Below are 27,013 nucleotides of genomic sequence, written 5' to 3' on the forward strand. Positions count from 1 at the left end.
GCAGGGAGGGGTGGCTCTCCCAGGGGTCTCCTCCAGGCCCCACGGGCCACGCTGGAGTCCAGGACTGGGAGGGCAGGGCCAGGCCGTCCTCCTCTGCCCTGGGAGGGGCGGGCGGGGGCGGGACTCTGTATCGTTCTGCGTGCAGCGCCCTGTTCTCAATAAACGCAATAAATTGGATGTGAACTCTCGCCTGAGTGGCCGCTGTCCTCCTGTCTCAGCGCCTGGGGCCGACGGGGCAGCCCCTGCCTCCCGTCCCTCCCCCATAGTTTCGGGGCTGGGGAGGGCACCCGGGAGAAGCTGGGGGGCTCCGTCCGCACCTGTCCTGGCCTGCGGGGCAGAGCTCCGGGCCAGGCCGCCACGGCCCCCTCCCACTCCCCAGCCCTGCTGCCCTTGAGGGGCTCTGGCGGGCGGGCGGGCGGAAGGGCGGGTGTCCAGCAGCCGCGAGCCCCCGCAGGACTGACTCCAGACACGCACCCCACGCTTGTCCAGGCTCCAGGGCCACCAGGCTCCCGTGTCCTCCTCCCCCATCCCTGCCATCTGTACCCTGTCACTCAGCCAGTGCAGGGCCGCGCCCTGCTGGCACCACACCAGGCCGGCAGTACCATCCCTCACTTTCCTCTCCAAGAAGTGCCTGTTGCCATCCTCGCCTGTAGCCCAGAGGTGTGGCCATGGAAACTACGTGTCCCAGCATGCAATGCTCTGGGCTGCCCGCTCCCCGCGATCCCTTGGCCCCAGCCACGCTCCCAAAAAAAAAAAAAAAGCAGGAAGGCATGCTGGGATCTGTAGTCTCCTCCGGCCGGGTTGTGGCGTTGAACTGGAGGGGGGCCCTCGCTTTGGCCACGCCACGGGGGCAGGAGCGGGGAGAGGACAGGGGAGAAGACCCCCGAGACGAGCGGGGTGGGTCCTCGGGAATGCCAATGACCTGCGGGCTGTGCTTCCCTTGCAGCGACCCCTGCCTCACGACGGACTGCAAGTACGCCAACAAGTTCCACTTCCACTGTCTCTTCGGCAACTGCAAGTACGTCTGCAAGACCTCGGGCAAGGCCGAGTCACACTGCCTGGACCACATCAACCCCAACAACAGCCTCGTCAACGTGCGAGATCAGTTCGCGTACTACTCGCTGCAGTGTCTCTGCCCTAACCAGGTGGGTACGGTGGGCAGGGCGGGGGGGGGGGCAGGGACACAGCTGGGGGCAGGGAGGGTGTGCACACCAGGGCACGGGACCTGTGTCGGCTTTCCCGGGCAGAGACCCGGTTTCTCACGCCCTTTTTGGAGTGGCCCCGCTCCAGACACTGGGAGGGATGGTGCTGGCCCCCACAGGCCCTGGGCCGGGGTCCAGACGGGTGCCCAGTGGGTGAGGCCCATCCCGCCGTCCTAACCCTCGGAGGTGCCTGAGTGCTGGCAGCTGCCGTGCACTTGGCATTGTCTGCCCGTCCTGGAACCATGCTCCCTTTCCCTAGAGGCCCAGAACTTAAAAATAGGCCCATTGGGCTGCTGGGTGGAGCTGTCTCTGCCCCAGACAGGAGGTAGCTAGACTCTGCGGCCAGGCCTGCCTCAGAGACTAGGGGACGAGGGCTGCCTGGAAGAGCACATCGGGCGGGGAGGGGACCGTCTACTAGGGAGGGGCGGACAGAATCAGGATGGATTGGTGATGCCTGCCCTGGGGGCAAGTGCAGGGATGGATTGGTGATGTCTGCCCTGGCACAGGCCTGGGGGCGAGTGCAGGGATGGGTTCCCACCTCTGCTGGTCAGCAAGCTCACAGTGCTTGGGTGGACAGACAGTTGTCCGCAAGGTTGCCAGGCACCAGATTTCAGCCCGGTGCTGAAAGGACACAAGCAAGAGTGTTTTTTTTTTTTCATCGTTTTTTATTTTTTATCGTAAAAGGCCTCTGTGGGATGGGGGTGGGGTTCCCCTGCACTGAACCTGGGAGTGCAGTTCAGGGCGGTTCCCGATGGGGGTACCCCCAGCCTGGCCTGAGCCCCGTCCCTCCCGCAGCACTGCGAGTTCCGGCTGCGCGGGCACTACCACTGCCTGCGTACGGGCTGCTACTTCGTGACCAACATCACCACCAAGCTGCCGTGGCACCTGAAGAAGCACGAGAAAGCCGAGCGGCGGGCGGCCAACGGCTTCAAGTACTTCACAAAGCGCGAGGAGTGTGGCCGGCTAGGTACTGCATCCCGGGAGAAGGCAGCCGCTGGGGTGTGGAGAGGGGTCTCGTTTCCTGCCCAGCAGACCCCGATGTCACAGACGAGGGCTGGGACCGTGAGCGGCCAGGGGGATACTTGACACGCATTGGGGCCAGCTCCTCACCTGGCATCACACCCCATGCAAAGCTGGGCCTAACTCTGCAGCCCGAGTGTCTCGGGAGGGTGCCTGGGTCCCCTCAGCATGACTGAGGAAGTCACGGATCCCGCAGGCCAGGCCCTGTCAGAGCAGAAACAGACAGGGCCCGAGCTGCAAGCCCAGGAAACAGGTGTGACTGGGTGTCCCTGGGCACACCTCATCCACGTGGCTCTTCCCAGGGGCCTTGGGGAAAGTCCCCCGGGCCTGTGTCCCCGCCCCTGGGGTCTGTTTCCTTGGCTTCCGTTGCAGGCACTCGGCTCATTCACTGATTTGGCAGGGACCGGGAGGCGGCTGGGTGCGGGGCTCTGGGCGGGGTGGTGGGGGGCAACTGCCAGCCTCCCAGTGTTCGGTGCCAGGGACCTGCTGGGACAGGCACAGAGCACCCGTGACCCGGGCGTGCGGAGGGAGGAGCCGCCTGCACCCAGTACCTGGCACCCACCCCATGTCGCCACTGAGAACTTCATCCTTGGAGGGACCCAGTCCCAGCATCCAGGACTGGGCGGCCTCCCTGCGGAGGCTGGCGGTGGGGCTGGGGCGGGGGTCCCGCGCCCTCAGGCCCTGGGCGGCACTCCTCGTGCCTCCCGGCGGGGCCACCTGCTGGACAGTGCAGGAGGGTCATGGGGTGGCCCTGTTGGGACTCCGGTCACCATGGCAGCCGGGACGGGGTTGGGGGGTGGAGCTGAGGAGGGGGAGGCCGGCTGCTGCCAGCAGGGAGGAGGGTCAGTGCTTCAAAAGCCAGCCGCCGGGAGAGGGAGGAAACAACCTTTTCTTCACATCCCGACCACGAGAACTGGGGGCCGGCGAGGGCGGGCGGGTGACCATGGCAACAGATGTCAGCGCGTGGCGGCCCCGGGACCCGCACTTGCCTGTTGACTCAACTCGGGGTGTTTTGGGTGGTAGCCCGGCCAAACAAAGCTGCGGGTGATATCAGACACCTGGCCAGCCCGGGTGCCATGGTGACGGGCAGGCCCTCACCTGCCCTCTGCCCACAGTTGCCGCCGCCTGCCCAGGGCACTTGGCCAGAGCAGGGCCGGGGCAGGCGGGGCCCCGGGAACGGGGCTCCCTGGAGGTAGGGGACAGGGGCCGCGGGGGCAGGTCCTGGGGGTCCTGGGCTCTCGGGGGGGGGGGAGCAGCTGGCAGGAGGAGGGTGGGCCACGCAGCGCCCCTGATGCGGCCTGTGTCGCCGCAGGCTGCAAGTACAACCAGGTCAACAGCCACTTCCACTGCATCCGCGAGGGCTGCCAGTTCTCCTTCCTGCTCAAGCACCAGATGACCTCGCACGCCCGCAAGCACATGCGTAGGATGCTGGGCAAGAACTTTGACCGCGCGCCCCCGGCCCAGGTGCCGCCCCGCCCCGCCCGCCCCACCGCCCCTGCCGGCCACACTGTCACCCTGCCCGGCCTCCTCAGGACCCCCCCCCCTCGCTTCCTCGCAGGGCCCCCCGAGCCTGCTGGACACGGAGCCGGACGAGTACATGGAACACACCGGCTGCAGCCCGGGCGCCCTGTCCTCGGGGTCGTCCACCATGGACCGCAGCTGCTCCAGCACCCCCGTGGGCAATGAGAGCACGGCGGCAGGTGAGGGGCCGCCGTACCACGGAGCACCCGGCGCCGCCCAGAGGGTCCCCCACGCTCCTCTCCGAGCTCAGAGGAAAGCAGTGGCCCCAGCCCCCGGGGCTGTCCCCCATCCGCCCCCAGCGCAGGCCCGCCCCCCCACTCTCCCCCGCCCCCTCTCTCTCCCCCCTCTCTGTGGCACCTCTCTCATCTGTCCACCGCGCCCCGCCCCGCCCCCCACCATCCGTTTCTCATCTGGGTTCTTCTCTGTGTCTCTGTTTTGTTTTTGTTTTTGGTTTGTTTCTGCGTCTCTCCGCCCGCTCCAGGCTGTCCGGCTCCTCCTCCTCCTCCTCTTCCTCCTCCTGCTGCCGCTGGTGACGAGGCTGCCCGCCTGGCTCCGCAGCACCCCCCGCCCCCCTCCTTCTCGGCGGCCCTGCTCCGGGCGCCCCTCCCCTCCCTGCCCTGCCTCTTCTCCCCCCCCTGCCTCTCCTACTCTCTGCTCAGCGCCGCCCTCGGAGCCCCCCGGGGCCTGGCCCACCCCCACGGCAGCCCGCCCGCCACCGCCACTCCAGTAAAAAGGGACGCCCCCCTAGTTCAGGACGCCGCAGGTAACTCACCCCCCCCCAAGTGTGTGGCCCGCCCGGCCGAGGACAGGCTCCCGGCCCTGCTCATGCCCCACCCTGAGAGCGGAGGCTGCCCCGGCTTCCCGAGGGCCACCCGGTCCTGTGCTGGACAGAGTCTGTCCCTCCACATCTGGGGGTGCTCTGGGGACCTTGGGAAGGTGCCTGGGGCCTGCTGAGGTTTGGATGGTTCTACGCCAGGCTGAACCCCGCCCCCCTGCAGACCCCTGGGGCTGAGCCCTGGTCCTCTCTGTAGGGCTCCCGGAGAGCAGATCCCAGGTGCAGGCGGACAGAGGTGTCTGCTCCCTGCACCCCAACAATGCTTGGTGCCTCTTCCCCTGCTGAGGTGGGGGGCAGCGCCCCTTGGGCCAGAGGATGGAGGAACAGGGTGGGCTGCAGAGAGGGCAGGGGGGCTGTGTGTGCCCCCCCTACCCCCCAGGACCTGGGCTTCCCACCTGCTGCGTCCTTCCAGAATGGGGAGCACGGACTTGGGCCTGGTCAGGAAGGAGGGCCCAGGGGTGCCCCTGCTCTGGGCCCTCCTGGGGCAGGAAGGCGGCTCAGGGCCACGAGCTTCAGGCCACACAGTCCCGAGTGCCCAGAACAGGACTGGCAGAAACGGGGGCCGTCCATCCCTCATTAGCGGCGAGCTGGTTCCTGTGCCGTGTGGGTAATTACACTCCGGCCTAGACGCCTCACCGCCCACCTTCAGCTAGCTCCAGTTAGCGCCAGGACACGCAGCCACTTTCCACCCGAGCCAGCAGCGGGAGGCGGCTCCCACGCGCCCGGGAGCGGGAGCGGGGGGTGGCCAGTGGCGCAGACCGGCAGGACCAAGGGCCAGCCCGGGGCTTCCCGCGCACCGGCCGCGAGCCAGGGCGGGCGCTCACCTCCGCCCCGCACCCCGTGTCCCCCGCAGGGAACACCATCTCCATGCCCACCGCCACCGGCGCCAAGAAGCGCTTCTGGATCATCGAGGACATGTCCCCCTTCGGGAAGCGGCGCAAGACGGCGTCCTCGCGCAAGATGCTGGACGAGGGCATGATGCTGGAGGGCTTCCGGCGCTTCGACCTGTACGAGGACTGCAAGGACGCGGCGTGCCAGTTCTCGCTCAAGGTGACCCACTACCACTGCACGCGCGAGAACTGCGGCTACAAGTTCTGCGGGCGCACGCACATGTACAAGCACGCGCAGCACCACGACCGCGTGGACAACCTGGTGCTGGACGACTTCAAGCGCTTCAAGGCGTCGCTCAGCTGCCACTTCGCCGACTGCCCCTTCTCGGGCACCAGCACGCACTTCCACTGCCTGCGCTGCCGCTTCCGCTGCACCGACAGCACCAAGGTCACGGCGCACCGCAAGCACCACGGCAAGCAGGACGTGATCAGCGCCGCGGGCTTCTGCCAGTTCAGCTCCAGCGCCGACTGCGCCGTGCCCGACTGCAAGTACAAGCTCAAGTGCTCGCACTTCCACTGCACCTACCCGGGCTGCCGCCACACGGTGGTGGGCATGTCGCAGATGGACTCGCACAAGCGCAAGCACGAGAAGCAGGAGCGCGGGGAGCCGCCCGCCGCCGCCAACGCCGCCGCCGGCCTGGACGGCGCGCTGGGCCTGGCCGCGGCCGCCGCCGAGCCGGGCTGCCCGCTGCTCTTCCTGCAGACGGCGGCGGCGCAGGCGGCGGCCGCGGGGCTGGGCCCGGGGCCGGCCGAGCCCGGGGAGCCCGGGGAGCCCGCGGAGCCCGGTGCCAACGCCGCCGCGGCCGGCGCCCCCGCGCGCGCGCCCGACGGCGCCCCCGGCCCCGCCGCGCGCCCCGGCGAGTCGTCGCAGGAGGACGACGAGGAGGAGCTGGAGCTGCACGAGGAGGAGGAGGAGGAGGCGGACGAGGACGACGACGACGAGGACGACGACGACGACGAGGACGAGGACGACGACGACGACGACGACGACGACGACGACGACGACGACGAGGACCTGCGCACCGACTCGGAGGAGTCGCTGCCCGACGCGGCGGCGGCGGCGGCGCCGCGGAGCCCCGAGCGCGCGCCCCCCGCCGCCGCCGCCTCGCCCTAGCGTGCCCGGCCGGACCCGCCCGGCCCGCCCCGACCCGGTCCGACCCGGCCCGGCCCGGTCCGACCCGGCCCGGCCCGCCCGGACCCGGCCCAGGCCGCCGCCCCCGCCCCGGCGCGCGCGCACGGGCGCGGGAAGGATGCGCCGCGGCCCCGCGCGCCCCCCGGGCGCCCCCCACGCCGGCCCCGCCGGTGCTTCCGGACCCCGAGTCCGTCTCAGGACACAGCGGGGGCCTCCCTCTGGTGCTCCGGGGCCCCCCGGCCGGCCGCGCCGCCGCGCCCCCCCGCGGCCCCGCGCGCGCCCGGCCCGGCCCCCCGCGCGCGCCCGGGGTCCGCTTCTTCAGGGAAACAGAAGGTGCTCTTGTCGGGGGGCAGCGAGAGCGGGGGGCCCGCGGGGCGAGCGGCCGCGGCCCCTCCTTGCTCAGGACTGGGAGCGGCGCGGGGGGCGCCCGCCACCCCCGACCCCCGCCCCTACCCACCCCGGGGCCGCCACCCGCGCGACGCACTACAGGGACCCGGGACCCCGGAGCGCGCGCGCCCCGCGCCCCTCTGCCCGGGACGGGACGGGACGGGAGGGGAGGGGAGGAGCGGCCGGGCCGAGCGGGGGTCGCGGCGAGTCGTGCAGTATTCCCCTCCCCTCGCCCCCCTCCCCCCCGTCCTGCGGTCATCACCCAGAACAAACTCGCGGGGTGCAGAGCGGTGCGGCCGCGCCTGGCACGGGGTCCGCGGTGACCCCCCGCGGCCTTAGTGGCCACCAGGGCCGGGCTGACTTCACCCAGGCTGACGGGAGCTGTGTGATTCCAACTTTTAACTTGAATTTTTTAGGCAGAAACACACACACACACACACACACACACACACACACACACACACAGCAAACATAAAGGACTCTTCCTGTTGGTACCAGTTTGTAGTTAATTTAACATTTGAGTTTCTCTCTCTTGGTTATGCGTGTGGCTTTATAGGGCTTTTTTTTTTCTTTCCCAGTTTGTTTTATTATTTGGAATGCTTCTTGGATGTACACCCTGCCTTTTCCAAACAGGCTCTCTTCCCGGGGGCCCGAGGTTCCGGGGGTGGGTGGAGGAGGTGCCCCCTGCCCCCGAGGGCCAGCCCACTGGCGGGTGGGTGCCCAGAGGTGGAGGTTCAGCGGTTTCTTCTCCTTTCCTCTTTTTCCTATTTTTTTCCCCTTTCTTTTCCTTCTTTTCTTTTTATTTTTTGTCCTCTTGGCTGCCCGCATCCAGAGGCCAGGACCATCGGAGCTGGCCAGGACCGGGGTGCAGAGCCCCCTGAATCCCGGCCGCCAGTGCTGCCGCTGGGCACCCCCAAACGGGGAGTCTGGAAGGAGTTTTGCAAAGGAAAAAAAGTTTTCAATGTAGCAAGAGTGAGTAAAATTTAAAAAAAAAAAAAAAAGAGGCGCAGCAAAGTCTGGCCTTGGTGACCCCGTATTGCACAGTAGGACTACAAGCCATTGCTAGCTCATTCTGAATTTGGACGTGTCATTCTCGTTTCATTTTCTTTCTGTGGGGAAAACAATGCTTGATCCAGCAATGCTCTTTTTAATGTTTTATAACTATGTATGTGTATATATATAAATATAAAGTACTCCGTATGCACATTTGTGTATATATCTATATGTATATACATATATAGATATATAGAGATATATAGAGGGTTTGAGACGGAAAATGCAGAACGTGAACCCGGGCTGAACAGCGCGTGCTCTGATTACTTGAATCTGGTCTCCTCGGCACCTGGTTATTAAGAACTGAATATTTTTCCACTTGAATTTAGTGCTATTAGAAATTTAATATATGTGTTTTATTTATTTGATTTTTTTTTTGCATGACTGATGCAAGGTTTGACATTTTCACTCAATAAAAACTGGAAAAAAAATCTATCAAATTCTCCTTTTTCTTTCGGAAATTGGCCCCCCAGGGCTGGCACTGACCCAGCTGGGCAGGGACACCAAATGCAACCGTGCACCTGCTGCCCACCGGGAAAGGGGCAGAGGTTGGCTCAGGGATCAGAGCCAAATTCTGGGGGTGGGAGATCGGATGTGGGGGCCGGGGCTGGGGGGAACTGACTCTCCAGGGTGCAGGTGTGCTGGGGACAGGCAGAGCTGAGGACGGATCCTTTGTGGGGGAGAGATTGGACGGCCCAACGTGCAGCACCCCTGCCCCGCCCTGCGCGGGCAAGATCCCCCCCCCCACCAGAGCTGAGGGAGGTCTGGGTTTCCCGCCCCCCACACCCCCCGCGGGGGCCTGCTGCCGCCTGGCAGGGCCCCTCTGCTGCTTCCTGGGCTCCTTCCTCCTTCCTGAAGTGGCCTGCCGGGACCGGAACGGCACGTACCCGGATCCCATCCGGATGCTGGCTCCGCTCCTGCCCGGAGTGCGGGGGGCCTGGCCCAGAGGCCGGTTCCTGGGCCCAGTGTAGCTGGACTTACGGGCCGGGGTGGGGGGCTGGCAGGGACCCCGCAGAAGCACAGCACACGCGCCCACCAGTCCCAACACACCACTGCCAAGCACCCCCTCTGACGCCCCCTCCCACGGCCAGGCTGGCCCTCAGCTGCCCCCCAGGTGGCGGCAGGAGGGCAGGGATGGTGGCACGCGGGCCGTCCAGGCCCTGGTTCTTGTCAGCGCTGCTGCAGGCCCAGCCGGCTCGCTGCCGTCCCCTCTCCCGCTGGAAAGCGGGCACCGGCTATTTACATAAATATGTTTGTAACAGACGCGAAAACGGAGGCTTTTTTCTGTCTTATTAAAATGTTCAAGTTGGAACTCGCCTCTTGTTTGTGGATCTCTCGATTCTGTTAAATAAAACAGTGACTAATTTATGGGATAAAACACCAGTTCAACAAATTAAACCCATTATGGAATCTCGCAGCCTCCTGTGGGGCTGGCACCGGGCTGGGCTGGTGGGCGGGAGGGCGAGGCTCCCCGGGGTGCCACAGGAACGGGGTGGAGCAGCTCCTCGCCTTGGGGGGCTGTCCTCAGGGGCCCCTGGGGCAGGAGGAGCAGCAGACCCCCCCCCTTCTCTCTCCTCACCCTTCCCCAGGGCTTCTGGGCCCAGGTGGGGCCCGGCTGACCACACCTGGTGGCAGGGACTCCAAATTACCCACTCCTGGCGGGTGGGGGCCTGGCTGGGCAGGGACCACCAGCGTGGCCAGGGGCAGGCAGGACCAGCTTCTCCCAAAGCTGCCCAAGGTCCAGCCCAGTGCAGTGGCTCTCGGCCTGGTCCAGGCGTCTCACTTCGGCCAAAGGCCTGTCCCCACCTGGGGTGCTGCCAGACTGAGTCCCGCCCCGCCCTGCCCCGCCCCACCCCGCCCTGGGGAGGGTGGGGCTCAGCAGGAAGTGCGTGGATGGGTGACTCGCGTTTTCAGTGTGGAACTTCATTAGCTCTGGTGGGGTGACGCATCTGCTCCAAACTGGGTTAGATTCAAGAGTATTGTAACTTCCAGGGCTAGCACTGAGTGGCTGGACGCCTGACGTGAGGGTTCTCGCGGCTGAGTCACTGCCGCCAGGTTGCCAGAAACACCTGTGCCCCCCCCATGTGCCCCCACCTGTCCGATCAGCTCCCCTGCTCAGACCCAGGACGAGAGACGGACCAGGCCAGGGAACCCTCTGGGATTCAGAGAGGACGGCGGTGGGTCCGGGCATCCAGAGCTGTCCCCCTTCTCTCCACCCTCGGAACGGGAGAGCCAGGGCCCGCCTCCGGCTGCGAGAATGCTCCTGCAGACCCCAGGAGAGGCTTGCAGGCTGGGGGCGGGGGTGTGGGTTGGGGGGAGCAGGGGCTCTGGGAACCCTGGAGGCTCTGAGCTTGCCAGGCTGCTCTGGGATCGGAGGGGCCCTGGGAGTGACCTGGGCTGACTCCACGCCAGCTGGTGCCCCCTGACCCCAGTGCAGAGATGGCCAAGTGGCTGGGTGCAGGGACGGGGGAGGCAGTCAGGCCGAGGGGTCCCGCAGGGCCCCCAGGTACGGCCACAGCAGGCCCCGTGGCGCCTTCGCGCCTTGGCGGTGCCGGGCAGAGACGCCTTTAAACAAACAGACAAGAAACAGGCAGGTTGGGCAAAGTCCCCGTGGCCGTGGCTCAGGGCTGGGCTGGCCGGGTCGGCTGCAGGAAGGCAGCTTGTGGCCGAGAGGGGCCTCGAGAAGCCCACGGAGGACGGAGGGGCACCATGCGCCGTGCTCCGGAGGTGAGCCCCGACCTCACCCAGACGCAGGGCGCGTGCCCGGTGTCTGGAAGGGGGCAGGGGTCGCCCTTCCCCCAGGGGTCCGAGCATCCGTGGGTGTCCCCAGCACCTGGAGCCACTCGGGTCTGGCAGTCCCGCTGGGGGGCGCACAGGACCCTCCCCCGCCCCCGCAGCACCAGCAGACCGACGCGCGCTCCCTCCGCAGGCCGGCCGCTGCTCACTTCTGCCCCATTCCAAATATTTTTACCTTATTTGGATGAAATGCATTATTTTTCTAATGAAAGGCTTTTTCAGAGCGCCGTGTGCCCTGGCCGGCGGCTGCCTTTATTAGGCAGTGCGCACGCCGTTCTGGGGAGGGGCTTCTCCCCCCTGAACTCCCGCCAGGCGCGTCCTCAGAGCTCCACGGTGAGGCCTGGCCCGCGGGCTGCTCCTGGCCCTTCTCCCTGCGCCCGAGCCCCGCGTGGGGTGCTCACCTGTGGGCCCCTCTACCCACCCTGTGATGGTCACCCTCCTGGGGGCTGGACCCCCACGACCCCACTGACGGGGTGGGTGGGAGCTGGCTCAGTTTCTTCCAGTGAAGGCCGAGGGGCTCCAGGGCACCCCGCAGCCCTCAGCACCCGGCCCAGCCCAGCCAGGAGTACCAGACAGGTGCTAGGGGGACGGGGAGGGGGCACGCTTGGCAGCCTGCCACATGGACAGTCACACGGCTGTCCACCAGCCTCCTCCCTCTGCAGGGCTGCCCAGAGTGGAGGTGACCGGGATGGAGGCACCTGCTGCAGTGGGGCCTGGTGGGCAGAGGTCGACACGGTGGACGTGGCCAGGCCCAGGCGGCTGCGGGACGGGGTGGACCACACGCAGGGCATCCTGCACGCCCCCTCACAGCAGTGCTGCCCACAGCCCCGGCCATGTGCCCAGCTTGGGGACAGGCTCGGGTGCGGGAGGGAACGGCGGGGGGTGGGGGGGGCGGCTGGGAGCACGTGTCCATTTAAGGAGCTCGTGCTCTGCAGGCCGGAACACAGGACAGGAGCCGGGTCACCCCGCCGGACCCTCTGTGTGGGATGGACGGCACAGGCAGGGGGGCCGCCGCAGGGACCGGGCTGGACGCCCCCCACCCTCCGCCCCCGTGCAGGGGCCCAGAGCAGAGAGGCCAGGCGGGATCAGACAGCGGCAGCTCGACTTTATTACAATCTATACAGTGGGGCCTACGGGAGCCCCGAACCCGACCCCAGCGCCCACGGGGCGAGCCAGGTCCCGCCTGGGGGCCACGGCCAGCGGGGGGGGCGGGCATCAGCGCGTGCCGGGCGGACGGGCGAGGAGGGCGCGCCCCGGCAGGAGACAGGCCCCCTGGGTCCCACGCGCCGTGAGGGGGTTGCGAGGGGGCCGGGGCGTGGACGCCGGGTGGACGCCCGGGAGGGCGGGATGGACGCCTCGTGTGTGTGTGGGGTGGTTCCGCGGCTAGTCCCGCTCGTTGCTGGCGCCCTCCGGCCGCCGCAGCTTCTCCACCTGCTCGTTGATCTGCCCGTCGCCCCCGCGCCGGTCCTCGCGCTGCACGCCCAGGCCGGCGTCCTCGTCCACGCGGCCCACGTCCTCGTCCTCGTCGTCCTCCCGCACCTCCTCCTCGCCCTGCACCTCCATGCGCACCTGGCCCGCCACGTCCAGCGCGCCCGCGGCCTCGTCCTGGGGGCCCAGCAGGCGGTAGGCGGCCGCCGCGCCCTCGGGGCTGTGGCCGTCCTTGACGGGGGACGCCGACTCGTTGCTGACCGGGGAGATGTCGCTGCTGCTGTGGGGCGGCCCGGCCGCGGGGCTGGGCGGCGACGGGGACTTCACCGGGATCTGCCACGACGGCAGCTTCGGGGCCGAGGGCGATGGAGGGAACTGCCGCCTGGGGGACGGGACACGGCGGGGGTTGGGGGCGGTTCTTGGGCGGGCCCACCCCACCCCTGACTCCGGGCCCAGGTCCCGGGCACCGTCTATGGGGCAGCGGTGACCAGGCCCCGGTGCGGCCAGCAGGCCTGCACCCCCAGAGCCAGGCCAGGGTGGGCCAGGCGCCCCGAGGTTCCCCGTACCCAGGGCTCCTGGGCCCCCTGACTCAGTGGGACGAAGGTCCAGGTGGGACCAGCTGCCCCACGCCACCATGGGCGGGCCCGGGGGTGGGGGACGGGCAGCCGCGGGCACCCACCGGTTCAGCAGCAGCCCCTTGAGCGACGTGATCTCTGACTTGAGCTCGGTGAGATTCTGCGACTCCAGCATCCAGGTGGTGGACGTGGTGGCCTGGGTCACGGGGAGCGGGGTCGGCGGCGTGTAGGGGGGCCACCCGCACCCTCGCTCTCCCCCGGGAGACCGCGGCCTCCCACCTCTGGGTGTGGGATGTTCCCGTCCCCCCACGACACGCCCACCGCTGCCCCCCATCCCCCCACGGGGTCCTGCGGCTCTTGAGTCCTTCCCCTGGGGCTCCCTGTCCTGGCTGGGCCACAGCGAAGGCAAAGCCGGGGTGAGGGGGCCGGATGGGTGTGGGACAGTGACGCAGGGGAGGGGGGCCGCTTGCCCAGGTGTCCCCAACCCGCCAGTCGGGGCAGCCCACTGACCAGCAAGCCCCAGGCCAGGCCACGGCACCGGCGAAACATCTGGGGCTTTCCAGCCAAGTCTCCTTAAAAAGCAGTTGCCGAGCACTCCGCCCGAGTTTTCTGTTGGTTCTTTAATTACTTAACACGCTTTCTTTTTAATTTTTTACAGGCCTGCAGTAGGCGCTTGGAAGCCAGATATAAAAACTCTCATGGCAGCTGAGAAAACACAGCGCCGGTTTATGGGCACCCGTGAAGCGCTCACACACGGGAGTTTAGGCTTAGCGGGTGGGGGGGGGGGGGTTAGGGGGAGGAGGGGGCCCGCCATGGGTGCAGAGGGCGGGCCTGCGGGGTGGGCAGCCCCCCCACCCCCGCCCCCAACATGCACTGGATGCACTTCATCTGAAAACCAAACTTCTGCAAATGGTTTTCCGATTTCCAGAAAGGCCCCTGGCCACCAGAAGGTAACAGCGGGGTGGTGGGGTCGGGGGTCAGCGGGGGAGGGGGTGGGCATACGCCTGCCCGGCTCTGTGGGGGTGGGAGGCCGTTCCCCAGGGATCCTCTTCTCAGGAGATGCCCGGCTCCTCCCAAGAGGGGGGGGGGTCACTGAGCCCTGAGCTCTGGACCCCTCAGTGCCCCAGGGCTGCCCCGAGACCAGGAGCACTGTGGAGTGAGCAGGGAGTGGCGAGGGGAAGCCCAGGCCAGGGGCGGCTCAGCAAGGCCCCAGCAGCGTGAATCCTGGCCTAGGGGGGGTCCTGTGGGTGCCGTCTAGGAGGGTCCCCACCACAGGGGACGGGGACTATGTCCGGGTGGTACCTTGGCCGTGGCCAGCTCATGGGACAGCTCCTGGACCTTCTGTTGCTGCTGCAGCAGCAGCTCCTGCACGGATGCCAGCGTCATCTGCAGCTGCGTCACTGCGGAGAGGGGGGTCAGGGGCCTGCGCTGACCCCGCCCTGTCCGGCTCCCACCCTCAGCCCCCCAGCGTCCCCTCATTCCGCTGCGCGGGTCTCCGCGAGCTGCACCGGAGTGCACGGATTCACCCACGCCTCAGGTGTCTGGGGGTGCAGGAGGCAGCCACCCGCCCCCTCCCTCTGCCCCCCGGGGGGTCTGCATCCCCCTCACCCCTCCCAACCTCTGGACCCCTCGGGGCGCTGCTCCTTCTGACCTTCCTGCTGTGTCCAGGCGGCCGAGCCCCAGGGGTCATGGGCTGGCCCTGCCCGGGGAGCACGGGAAGTTGGGGTAACTTCATCGGTGCCCCCGAGGGACAGGCCTCCCTGGACGGTACAGACGCCTCCCCACGGCCAAGTTCGGCAGGAGCTGAGCCGCCCGCTGGTCTCGACTAATAGGGCCACCACCGGGCAGCGGGTAATGAACGCGTCCCGGGGAGTCGATGACAGGGAGGTGGCCCGGGGGTCCCCGGAGCCGCGGTGATTACAGCCTCTCTTGACCCCGTGTGGGATCCTTCGAGGGCAGGGGGGAGAGTGCTGGAAACCCCCCTAGAAACCTCATAGACGCAGAAATTAAAAATGAACTTTACAGCCCTTAGAAAGGCTGTCATTTTATTCCCCTTATTAATATTCTGAGGTTGGGAGCCTTTCCGTAAAAACATAATTAATTGAGGCCGCGCCGACAGTAAACAAGCAATTTCAAATTAAACCGAAATGACGGCGGCTTCATTTGCAAATGTGAACAGATTCTCAGAGCAGATAAATGAAGTCACCACATAAAGTGGCGACGGAGGGGCGCGGGGAGGGGCCGGGCCGGGGCTGCTCGGAGCAGGCTCGGAGGGCGGCTTGATGGAGTCATTAATCTTTACCTGTCTGCGCGAGGCTGCCACTCAGCTCCGCGACGCTTGCGTGCACCCTCTCGAGCTGCTTCCTGTCCTCCCGGCCGCCCACGATGATGGGGAGCAGATACTTCTGCAAGGAGGGGGTGCGCTTGGCTCCTGCAGGCGCTCCCGCTGCCCACCAACTTTCTCCCCGTCCCCCTGGGCCTGGGCCGGGGCAGGCGGGGGACCAGCCGTGCAGTGGCCGGAATGCTCCGGAAGGCAGCCACCCGGGCGGCGGCAGGCGGCGCTGGCGGTCCGCTGAGGAAGCTGAGCGCACAGACGGGGCGCCCCTCACCCCTGCCCGGCACCTCTCCAGGCCTGGGCCAGGGCCGCGCCGGGGGCCAGGGAGTGCCGGGGAGAAGGAAGGGGAAACCAGAGCAGGAGGGGCCTCTCCCACTCGGGAAAGGCCTGAACCCTCAGAATAAGTTTCCTTCAGGAGGGCCGTGGGAAGGCTGAGGCTGGAGCTGTCTGATTGTGAGCAGTGCCCGGGACGGGCCCGGGCACAGGCCAGGGGGTGGGGGCAGCCCAGAAGCTGGTTCTGCTCCCTCCGGAACACATCCTGTGGGAAAGGATCCCACAGGGACTTCTGGGGGTGTTGGGGAGACACTGCTTCCCGGGACCCCTGAGGCAAGGCCCAGTTTACAAAGTGCGTCTAACTGCCTTCAGCAACGGGGCCTGAGTCCGTGCTGGGGTTGGCCATGCCGAGGAGGGGGCCAAGGGGGCGCTTACCACAGCCACCAGGGCCCGGGGGGTGCCAGGCAGCCACGTGCCAAGTGGGCACAGCTGGGACCACCGGCACTGCTCTGGAATTCTGGGTCTGGGCAGAAGTGCACGGTGACTGGGTTGGTTGGGGTGTGTGTGTGTGTGTGTGTGTGTGTCCGGACCCATCTGGGTTGGTGTGTGTGTGTGTGTGTGTGTGTGTGTGTGTGTGTGTGTGTGTGTCCAGACCCATCTGCCTCTGCACTCCACACCCCCAGCCCGGGCTGGGTCTGCCCTGGCGGAACCTAGAGCACCGCGGACCTGGTCAGCTCCTGCACCGACTGGGAACGGAGAACCCCGGGGTCACACGCCGGATGCCCAGCAGCGAGTCCAGGGCCCGCTGATGCCATCTGAGCAAACGTCAGTGGGAGCAGCGGGGCTGACCTGCGGCCAAGGCTGACCTCTGCCCCGGGACCTGCCTCATTCTTCCAGAAAAGACTATGGGGCTTCCACTCCCGTCCCACCAGAACCCAGCCGCTGCATCCGGGACGCTTGTGTGGGGAGGAGGGGGGCCCGGGCGGGGAGGTGGGGGATGCCCACAATCCCCCCAGGCCTGAGGTTGACTGGGAGGCCCAGGGTGGTGACAGCTGTGCGTGGACACAGCCAGCATCACCCCGACTCCACATGACTCGCCCACACCAGGGGCCTCCGCGCGGTTGCCCCATTTCGGGTGCCCCCCACCCCGCCCCTCGGGGGCAGTGCAGCTGGGCTCCACTCCACAGTGCAGCCACCGAGCCCGGGGCCACACGGGCCCAAGGTGGCCAGGTCAGGCTGGGCTTGGAGGTGGGCTCTGGTGTCCCTGCTCCGCGCCCCCATGCCCAGGGTCGAGGCGCCAAGCCAGCAGGGAAGGTGGGCGTGCCGCGTTCGAGGTGGGCGTCTGGGTCTCGGGGAGACATGGGGAGCCGCAGGAGGGCAGACTCACCTTGTAGAGCTGGTGAAAGCCAAAGGCGATCCCTGCCATGATGATAGCCAAGGCACCATAATCTCTCCACCGCGAGCCCCCGGGGCCTAGGGCGAGAGTCTCGTCAGAGGGACCCCGCACATGCACGCGCAAGAGCACACGCATGCACACGTGCGCGGACGCACATGTGTGCACGTGTGTAGACACGTGGATACATGCATGCGAGAATGAACGACACACACACGGTCACACGTGCACGTGCACATTCACACCCACATCCACATTCACACATGTGCACGCGCGCACACACACATATACACACACGCCTGCGCCTAGGGGGCAAGGAGCGGCCAGGACCACAGCCTGGAGGTATCTCTGCAGGCCCCTACTCTGCACCTGAGTCGGGGTCACGCCTGCCCCCAGTGCCCACGGGCTCTGTGAGAGCAGCAGAGACTGTCCCCTGGGGACGGCCGGGGAGGGGCGGGAGCACCATGCTGCCCTCTCTGCGGGTGACGGTCACTGGTGCAGCTCAGCTGGTGCAGCTCAGCGTGGCCTTTTCTTGTGCCCCTGGGGTACTCTGATGCCCCCAGGGGAGCAGTGGGGGGGGCCGGATGTGGGCGTGTGGGAGGAGCGGGTGCAGGCGGCCAGGGAACAGGACAGCCCCTCCCCTGCGCGGCAGAACCGGACACTGAGGCTCCTGCCCCATGGCCCTGAGTCCTGTCCAGGCTGGAGCCAGCAGCGGGAGGCCCTCGGGCAGCCTCAGCTCACAGGCCCCGGTGGGCGTGACTGACCAGCAATGCGCACGGGCGAGGGCTTCACAGAGAGAAGGGACCCGCCCCTGCTCCCCGCCTCTCCCCACGCTAGCCTAGTCACCTCCTCCCTCTGCTGCCTGGCTCGGGCCCCAGTGCTCACGGCCGGACACACTGCTGCACCTGGCGAGTATGTGCACCCAGCACACACAGGCGTATGTGGGGGCGCACAAGGCATGTTAGAGGTATGAGACACAGAGCTCTGAACACGGGAACACAAGGGCACACAAGTACACGTGGGTGGGCACGTGCACAGGCACACGCAGGTGAGCACACACAGGGACACAGGTGAGCACATACAAAGGGACACAGGTGAGCACACAGGCATGCACAGGTACACAGTCACACACAGGCACATAAAGGTATGCAGGTGAGCACACACAGGCACGCATACACATAGGTACACAGGTACTGCTCACAGGTATGTGATGCACAGGTTCACATGGGCATGAGCACACAGGCACTCAGGCATGCAGGTATGTGCACCCAGGTACACACGGGTACACGCGCAGGGACATCTGGAGGCTGGCTGGGGACAGCTGTGTGACCAGGGACCATTGGTCACTCCCACCACAGGGCCAGCAGCACCGGCTTCCCGCCTCGGCCCAGTCTTAGGGGCTGACAGCCGAGATTCCTGCCAATCCCAGCGGAGGCCTTGCTGCCTGAGGATGGGTGTCCTTCCATCCGGTCCCTCCTGCCTCCCCAGGCAGTGCCCGGGAAGGAAGCAGCCTCCGCCCTCCTCCTCCCCGGGGCGGCCCGAGGCAGGCACCTTTCCACGGTGTCACCGTCCTCCCTTCTCCCTTTCTGCTGGGACCTGAGTTTTGGGCCCTGGTTTCCTGCTGCCCTCTCCGGGCACGGAGGAGAAGCTGGGGCTCCCGGGGGGTGCAGAGCTCCGCAGCAGCCCCTCCCCTGGGCGCAGGCAGAGGCTCCCCCGCGCCCAGCCCTGGGCCTGGGTCCCGGACCCCCATCCCTTCTGGGGGAAGTGCTCGGGCCGCTGGCGTCTCGCCACGCCTCAACCGCAACAGCCGGCCACGTGGCCAGGATCCTTGAGTGCCGTTTCACCACGCGCTCCAGAACATTCCACGCCCCGCTGACTTCTCAAACGCCCTCTGCTGACCACCTGGAGGAGACAGCTGCCACCCAGGACACCTATGACCAGGGCCCGGACGCTTCCCTGTGGACAATGCCACGTCTGGACAGCCCAGTGGTTCACCTCAAATGCTGTGAGACGCTTTTCACACCTCTGCCCTCACCCCTGCGCATGGCCTCTGCTCCTGCTGCACCCTCTGCCTGCACCCCTGCCCATGCCCCAGCCCACACCCCTGCCCGCAACCTCTGCCCGTGCCCCTGCCCACACCCCTACCCGCCCCCTGCCTGCGCCCCTGCCGGCAACCTCTGCCCCTGCCCCTGCTGCACCCTCTCCCTGCACCCCTGCCCACACCCCTGCCCGCACCCTTGCCCGTGCCCCTGCCCGCTCCCCCATCTGAGCTCCTGTCCGCACCCTCTGCCCATGCCCAGGCCCCTGCCCTCCTGCCCACACCCTCCTGCCCGCGCCCTGACTCCGTGAGCGTGGCAAACACCTGTGGGTCCCGGCCGCCTCGCCTCGCGCCCGCGCTGCCCCCACTCCTGCCGGCCTCGCACTAAGAACATTTTATTGGCCCCTGGTTTTCATTATTAATGAAAAGGGACTGGAATGATCTTTCCGAAAGTTCAGAGAGTCTATAAAGACAAGGGGCTGAAATGCCATTTCACTCGTTTCGGAGATGTGTGATTCAATTCTGTCTCGTGGCAAAGTGAAAGAAGAGACGCTGAGATGAAGGTAACTTCCCACGGCCTGGATCCAGCGGTGCCAGCCGGGGCGGCGAGGACACTCCCGTCTGCCCTTCTGTCCACCCGGCTCAGCCCCCAGCCGCGCATGGTGCCCTGGGAAGGCCGTCGGGGGCCAGCGTTTCCCGGGCACCAGGTGCAAAGGGGCCTCTCCTGCCCGGCTCAGACACGACTGCAGGCCCCGGGAGTTGCCCCGTGGTCCCCGCCAGCATCCCCAGACCCACCCGACAGAGCCGACAGCTGCCAGCCCAGTCCTGGGCCGCCCCCACGCTCCTGCACGGCCACCGTCTGGGCCTCACAGTCTTGACTTCGGGGCCCAGAGCAGGCACATGGGCCCGGCCTCGAGCTGCTGGACCCCACACTGAGCCTGGGCTGGCACGGGGGCCTGGGGCAGTCCAGGTGGTGCTAGCTGAGCTGCAGGTAGGCAGGTAAGGGTCTGGCCTGGACGCAGGCCCCTGGTCCATCTCCCTAGGAAGACAGAGCAGGGGGCAGGGCGCTCGCCATGCAGGCGCCAGACCCGGGACTGGTCCCAGCATCCCATCTGGTCCCCTGAGTGCAGGGCCAGGAATAAGTCCTGAACACCACTGCTGGGCATGACACCCCCACCCCCCAAATAACTGCTGGCAGGGGGGTTGAGCAGAGGGGTCTCTGTGGGGTGGGGTCCGACTCTGGAACTTTAGTGCTAGGGATGGGAAGCCACAACCCCAAATTGTGTGCTGTGTGTGTCGACAGAATGGGGAAATTGCAATAAAATTTACACACACACACACACACACACACACACGAAAGAAAGAAAAAAAGGAAAAGGGGCAGGAGCGATAGGACAGACGGGAGGGCGTCTGCCTTATAAGCGGCTGACCCGGGTTCGACCCTGGCACCCCGTACGGTCTCTTCAGCCCACCATGAATAATTCCTGACTGCAGGGCCAGGAGTAAGCCCTGAGCATCCCCATGTGTGGTCCAAAAAAAAAAAAAAAAAAAAAAGTAAGTAATCAGTGGGAAGGAGAAAACAGTAAGGGCCAGTGAGGCTCCAAGCATGGGCCCAGGATGGCCCCGAGTACTGCACAGGCCCTGGGGACACATGGCCAGGGGAATACGGAGCAAGGCCCTGGGCATCAACAGTGCTACCTGACCTCTTGGGCCCCGTGCAGACCCCTGCACACACTCGGCTGGGCCCCACGCCGGTGGCCAGGAGGCAGCACCCGAGCCCAACTGCAAACCTACAACTATGCAGACACTCTGCATTCTGTTTTCTTGTGTCAAGGACAACAAAACCAATTTCCGAAAATGCCGGCAAACCCAGGACTGCGGCCTCCAGCGGCTCCACGGTCCAGGCCTGACTCTGGCCCCGAGGGCCCTTCCCTGCAGAAGTGTCCCTAACCCTGAATCTAGGTTTATGCGGCCTCAACTGTGGGTGCTGGGCTGTAGCCAGGGCTGGGGCCACATGCAAGTGCCCTGGGCCCATCACGGCAAGGCCAGCAAGGCCTTTAGTGGCGGGAGTGCCCAGACTCTGGGGGATGGGCCATAGTCCTCTGGGTGTTCCCCTAGGCCAGGGGCCAGCTCCCACCATGCCCAAGGCTCTCGCTCCTCCCCACAGTGCCCCCAACTGGGCTGTCCACATGGGCTGTCCTGAGGAAGCACAGCAGGGCTGGGACGGGGCTGGCTGGAAGCTGCTCCCCTGAGCCAAAGGGGAGCCCAGGCAGAGGGTCCCCGGCACTGCAGTGACCGGAACTCCAGAGTCAGCCCCGCCTCTCTGGGACGGACAAGGCTGCCCCAACCACACAGCCGAGGTCTCTCCTCGCCGGCTCCCACCGCCACATCCTCTTCCGTTCCAAGACCCCCTGCGGTGCGCACCGGGCCTGGGCTGTCACTGTGTGGAGCCTCCTGCAGGCCATGCCCGGCACTCAGCGACTCAGGCCAGACTGCAGGGTCCAGTGACCCCAGCAAAGGTCTGGCTAGGCCTCTCACCACTCAGCCCACAAATGCACCTCGGACACCAGCCAGGCCCAGCCTCAGACTCTGCTCGAAAGACTCACATCTGCACAGAGGGTTGGTGCATGAGCTGGGGTGAATGTGTATGTGTGTGTGGGGGGGAGGGGGCCAGTGCAGGAGCTGGGTTGTGTCTGGGGCATGGTCTGCAGTGACACATTGCCCCTGCCGTGGTCCCCCTGCTGGCCTCCTCTCCTGCTGGGCCTGTTTCACATCACACACCTTTGCCTCAGCCTGCAGTGCTCACTCTGACCCTGCAGGAGGGTCCGCGACCTCCTTCCCAGTTCTAGAGAGGCACTTGCTCTCATCAGTGCCACCCCAAGCCCCGCCCAGAGAACCCACAACTGCCCCCCCCCACAGGACAAAGCAAGGGGCAGTTCAGAGATGCCCCCGGCCTCCCCTGGGTCCCCTACAGCGCCAGCCGTGCAGCAGCAATCGGAGATGTGGACAGGTCACAGGAGGCTCTCCAGGGATGCTGCCCAGGACAGGCCAGTCTGTCACTCCCAGCAGTGTGGGGACGTGGGGCCTAAGAGGACACGGGCTTGTGCCCAGATCCCACCGCCACTCCCCAGGGGGAGGAGGGCTTCCCGCCCGGGAGGACTCAGCAAAAATCCGCTCAAGCTGGGACCGGCAGCCACTACGTGTATGTTCATGGGCCTACACACACACGCACACGCAAACACGCGTGCACACATAAGCATGAACAGAGGCACATGCCAGCATGCACAAGCACATGCACACAGAGACATGCACACATACAGACACGCACACACAGACACATGCACAGAGATACACGCACACGGACATGTACACACACAGTCACCTGTAAAGTCACATGCACACAGACATGTACACATAGTCACGTGCACACAGATATGTGCACAGACACGCACACACAGGCACACTGTGCACACACAGACACATGTACAGTCACATGCACACAGATATATGCACAAGTACATAGAGTCACATGCACACAGACATGTGCACAGACACGCACACACAGACACAGGCACACAAACACGAGCACACAGACACATGCACACAGACATGTGCACCTAGACACAAGCAAATACAGCCACGAGCTCACAGCCACGAGCTCACAGCCACATGCACACACAGACCCTTGTACACACAGACAGGTGCACACATACAGATTCACACACAGACACTCACATATACAGGCACAAGCACACAGACACACACACAGGCACATGCACACAAAAGTGAGCACAGACGTGCACACACACAGACAGGCACACAGACACACGCATTCCACGCGCGCAAGGCCTCTGCGGTGAGCAGAGAGCGACGCAAGTGGGGGCGGGAGAGGCTGTCTCCCACCGCGCCCCTGACTTTCATGCCAGGCCTGGGCGCTCAGGTCTCCTGTCACCCCACGTCATCCTTCCGGCTGTCACCTCCCCCCCCAGCACAAAGCCGCCCCCCACTCCTCGAGCCCACAGAATTTTCCTCTTTTCTGAATTCTTGGGGGAATTTCTTGTCTGTATAATTAAGTTTTGGCATTAAATCACAATGTCTCTTATTATGATCCTTTTTTTTCCTTTCGAGCTGCTGCTCTCTCTCCCCGACAGCCCGGGAGTCAGAAAGCTCAGGCTCACCCCGAGTGCGAGCGGGGCCCTAACGCACCCAGCCTCACGCGGCGAGACGGGCGCTCACCCCGCGGGGACGAGCACGGCCACCAAGCCTGAGGGGGACAGCCCCGCGCTCGGGGTTCCGTGGGCGCTCAGCAGAGCAGCCCCCCGCGGACAGGGGCCCAGAGGTGGGAGGACCCCCCGTCTCCCCGGCGTGGGCTCCGGTCGGCCGGGCTGGGCCGCGGCTGTGCGTACGCGGCAGCTCCCCGAGCCATAAATCGCGCATGGACGCAGACAATGCCCCGCTGATAGGCGTGCAGACTGCACACCTAGTTCAGAAACTCCCCTGAGTTTGCTTGTAATTAAGGGGGTTAGAAAGGTAAAAAAAATATATAAACCCAATTAATCATTTAAATATTTAAAGTCAGATTTCCTCCCGGCACCCGGATTAGTATATTTCATAACGCCAGCAGCAGACAGCCCGGGTTTTTACTGGGTTCATTTTAGAGCATGTTTAAACTAGTCAGATTGAGTGATGCTTCTAGCAACTAATCGCATGTCAAATAAAAGATATTTTATGTAATAAATTACCGCTACAAGTAATTCAAATGTCATTTATCAGTTTTATTATCAGTCAGGCAAAGTCTTGTTTCTCTATATTAATCAAAATCAAGCTTTTTTTTTTTTTTGGAGCAGTTTTGACACCTCTTGGCAAAAGTACAGAAGTGAGAGGTAGCGTTGGCCCCCGCAGAACGGGTGAGAAGCTGGGAACCAACGGTGACAATAGGAAGCTGCAGGTATTAACATTCCCCTCACTGGAGCCAGAGCAATATGACAGCGGGGAGGGGCGTTTGCCTGGCTTGCGGGTGACCCGGGTTCAATCCCTGAAACCCCAGAGCGTCCCCCTGAGCACCGCCAGGAGGGATTCCTGTGTGCAGAGCCAGGAGGAACCCTTGAGCATCACTGGGTATGGCCCCCAAACTAAAAAATAAGATTCCTTCATCATGTTTTTCCTGCACGCGGCAAAAAGCCCGTCTCCGGGAAGGGCTGGGAGACCCCCTAAATACATCCATGTGGAAATGCCCTTGCTCCAGAAATCTGCAGGAACCCGAGAGACCCTCCCGCATCCCCAGACGCCTTGGGAGAGACTGGCCGCTTAACCCTTTGTGCCCGAGATGGGAGTTCCTGGGGAGCCTTGTCCCCAGCCAGAACGATTTGTCCTGAGCAAGAAGTTTCTGGGATGTCAGGAGACCAGCCTCGAAGGAAGCCCCAGAGCCAAGGCGGAACTGAACGGACAGGCAGCTCAGAGGCTCCTGCCGCCAACCCAGCCAGCACAGACCAGGTAGGTGCGGGGCCTTGGGTCAGAGGACAACACGGGAAGCAGGTCCCTGGCCTGCTTGAGAAAGCTGGTGGCAGAGGAGAGGGCTCCACCTGGCCACGGCTCTCTGCAGCCCGCCACTGCGGTCACCCGGGACACGGGCCCGTGCTCTGGGCCATGGGAGGCCCGCGGGAGAAAATGGGGCTACAGCGACTTGGCAGGGGGGTGCCCCGGCCCCTCACACTCTCCCTCTCCTTCTCCACTCAGCCCAAACACGGGGCCGGCAGCTCCGGCTCACTCTCACTCAGCAGGGCTGGGGGTGGAGGTCAGAGAGGAGGGTGAAAGGGCAGCTCCGGCCTGGGGTGGGGGGGTGGGGGGGAGGGGAGGGGGAGGGGGTGGTCACACCGAGGAGATGTTCTAAACTGCCAGGGGCCAGAGCGATAGCACAGCGGTAGGGCGTTTGCCTTGCATGCGGCCGACCCGGGTTCGATTCCCAGCATCCCATATGGTCCCCTGAGCACGGCCAAGAGTGATTCCTGGGTGCTGAGCCAGGAGCAACCCCTGAGCATTGCCGGGTATGGCCCAGAAACAAACTAAATAAATTGCGCCTTTTCAAATCTGCTCTAGAATACTCTCTTCTCAAGTATGTGTGTGTGGGGGGGGTGGGGGGGGACAGGAAAGGACTCTGGAGACAGACAAAATGAAGACCAAAAAAAAGAGAAAAGGCACTTTGAAAGAAAGATCTCGGGCTGAGATCCATTAAAGAAACAACACGAGTTGTTTTGCAGATATGGAGTCTACTTTTAAGTCCACAAGACTTTTCCTAAGTGATTTACGGAAGGGGCCTGGTTGTAATTTGGAGGTGCGCAGATAGCGCTAAATTTAAGAACCATTCTTCCGGAGTGTCTGGTTAGAAACTCCTGTGGATCATCGTCTTGTGGAATAATACAAAGCAATATTCAAAGGGAACATTTATACTTTTATCTTGAACTCTCTGAGACTGACAAACACTTTATAAACACATATGATATCGCCCGGATCAGAAGGAAGGGGAGGGAACACAGAGGAAAGGGAGGAGACCCCCGACTCTACTCCTGTTTGTTTTTTAAAAATAAAATTAGGAGGGGCTGGTGGGTAAGGCACTTGCCTTGCACAAGGCCAGCCTGAGTTCGATCCCTGGCATCCCATATGGTCCCCCGAGCACCACCAGGAGGGATTCCTGAGTGCAGAGTCAGGAGTAAGCCCTGAGTACTGCCGGGTGTGGCCCCAAAACCAAATCAATCAATCAATCAATCAATCAAATCAGGAGCCAGTGGGGAAGGATCTTGCCTTGAAGGGTGTTCGATTTCCGGCACCACACAGGACCCGGAGCCCCGCTAGGAGCGATTCCTGAGTGCAGAGCCAGGAGGAAGCCCTGGGCACCAGCAGGTGTGGCCCAAACCCTTTCTCTCTCTCTCCCCAGAAAATCAAATAAGTAAAAATAAGATTCGGAGGCCAGGTTATTTTCAGGGAGCAAACGTGAACAGACCGGGCTCACAAGTTCCCAGCAGTGGAACAGGGCAGATCCTGCCCAGAGCCCTGGTATGCGAAACGGCCCAATAAACTCATTTCTTCTCGTCGCTTCTTAAGCCGCTTGTCACTGACTTAAGAGTCGAAGGAGTCGAGGCCTTGGATGCGGCTCAGGTTTGTTCCTGGAAACTGGCCCCCCCCCACACACACACACTCCCTGTGCCTGTGTTAGCTCCTGGCCCCCCTCTCGGCCGTGCGGACCCCGAGACGGGCAAGGTGAGTCGGGCAGGGGTCGGGTATGACTTACTGTGCAGGTGCGGGGGCTGAAGGGGGACCACGTGTGTGACCGGGCCCACGGGAACAGGGTCCTCGGCGGCCGTGCCCGACTGCTGGAAGGCCAGGTCCACCTCTTCATCCGTCAGCCCTGGGGACAGAGGACAGAGTCGGGGTGAGGGGCTTTGGCCACCGCGCACGTGGCCGGGCCCCGGGCAGCGCCCCACGGAGCCAGAGCCGCGCGCGCACCGCAGCCTGCCTGCCGGCTGCCTCCCCGATTTCGGATTCTCCGGAACCTCTCTCAGCTGCAATTTAACCTTAAGCGACAGAATATTAGCCTCAACACTGCTTCCAAATGTGGCTCATTCAATTTCCTTAATTTATCCTTGAGTTTATTGCTGCTTTTGAAGTCGCTCCGTACTGCAATTCTCCATTCTTCCCCGAAAACAGATACCATCAACTGCAAATGTGGCTCATTTTAATCCGTAATGGTGTTAAAAAAAGAGGGGAAAAAACTAACAATAATGCATGAAAACAGACAGGGAAACAAAAAACTAATTATTGGGTGAGACGACTAATTAGTCTAGATCGTTTCCGAAGACGGGAATAATTTGCTTTATTTTATGACAAATGCAGAAATAAAAAGAAAAATCAGGCCTGACTGTGATTAGTATGAATGGGATATGGAATGTAAAGGAGAAAATAAAACAAGAAAACATCACGACGAGGCCGGGCCCAAACTTTCCAATGATGATTGCGGGCTCTCAGCGGCGCGGGCGGGCGCCTGTGGCTAGCGGCTTCTTGGGCAACTCGAACTCCTCCCAACGCCCTCAATGACACGCGCAGTGCAGGGGGACATGGGGAGATTGTGGCGTGTCTGCAGA

General features: G+C 64.3%; 1 protein-coding gene across 1 annotated transcript in view; it reads right to left on the minus strand.

The window, feature by feature from the left end:
• Positions 1–12,093: 12,093 nt before the first annotated feature.
• The window catches only part of PEX14 (peroxisomal biogenesis factor 14), a 100,619-nt gene continuing 85,699 nt past the window's right edge, over positions 12,094–27,013 (minus strand). The window contains exons 4-9 of the mRNA XM_056110988.1: positions 26,164–26,280; positions 16,835–16,920; positions 15,142–15,244; positions 14,142–14,239; positions 12,944–13,035; positions 12,094–12,646 (exon numbers count right to left, since the gene is read on the minus strand). Coding sequence (XP_055966963.1) covers positions 12,220–12,646; positions 12,944–13,035; positions 14,142–14,239; positions 15,142–15,244; positions 16,835–16,920; positions 26,164–26,280 — 923 coding nt within the window. The 3' untranslated portion in view covers positions 12,094–12,219. The remainder of the gene's footprint in view (positions 12,647–12,943; positions 13,036–14,141; positions 14,240–15,141; positions 15,245–16,834; positions 16,921–26,163; positions 26,281–27,013) is intronic.

Source organism: Sorex fumeus, unplaced genomic scaffold (genome assembly GCF_029834395.1).
Source record: "Sorex fumeus unplaced genomic scaffold, SorFum_2.1 ptg000011l, whole genome shotgun sequence".
In the NCBI taxonomy this organism is placed as follows: Eukaryota; Metazoa; Chordata; class Mammalia; order Eulipotyphla; family Soricidae; genus Sorex; species Sorex fumeus.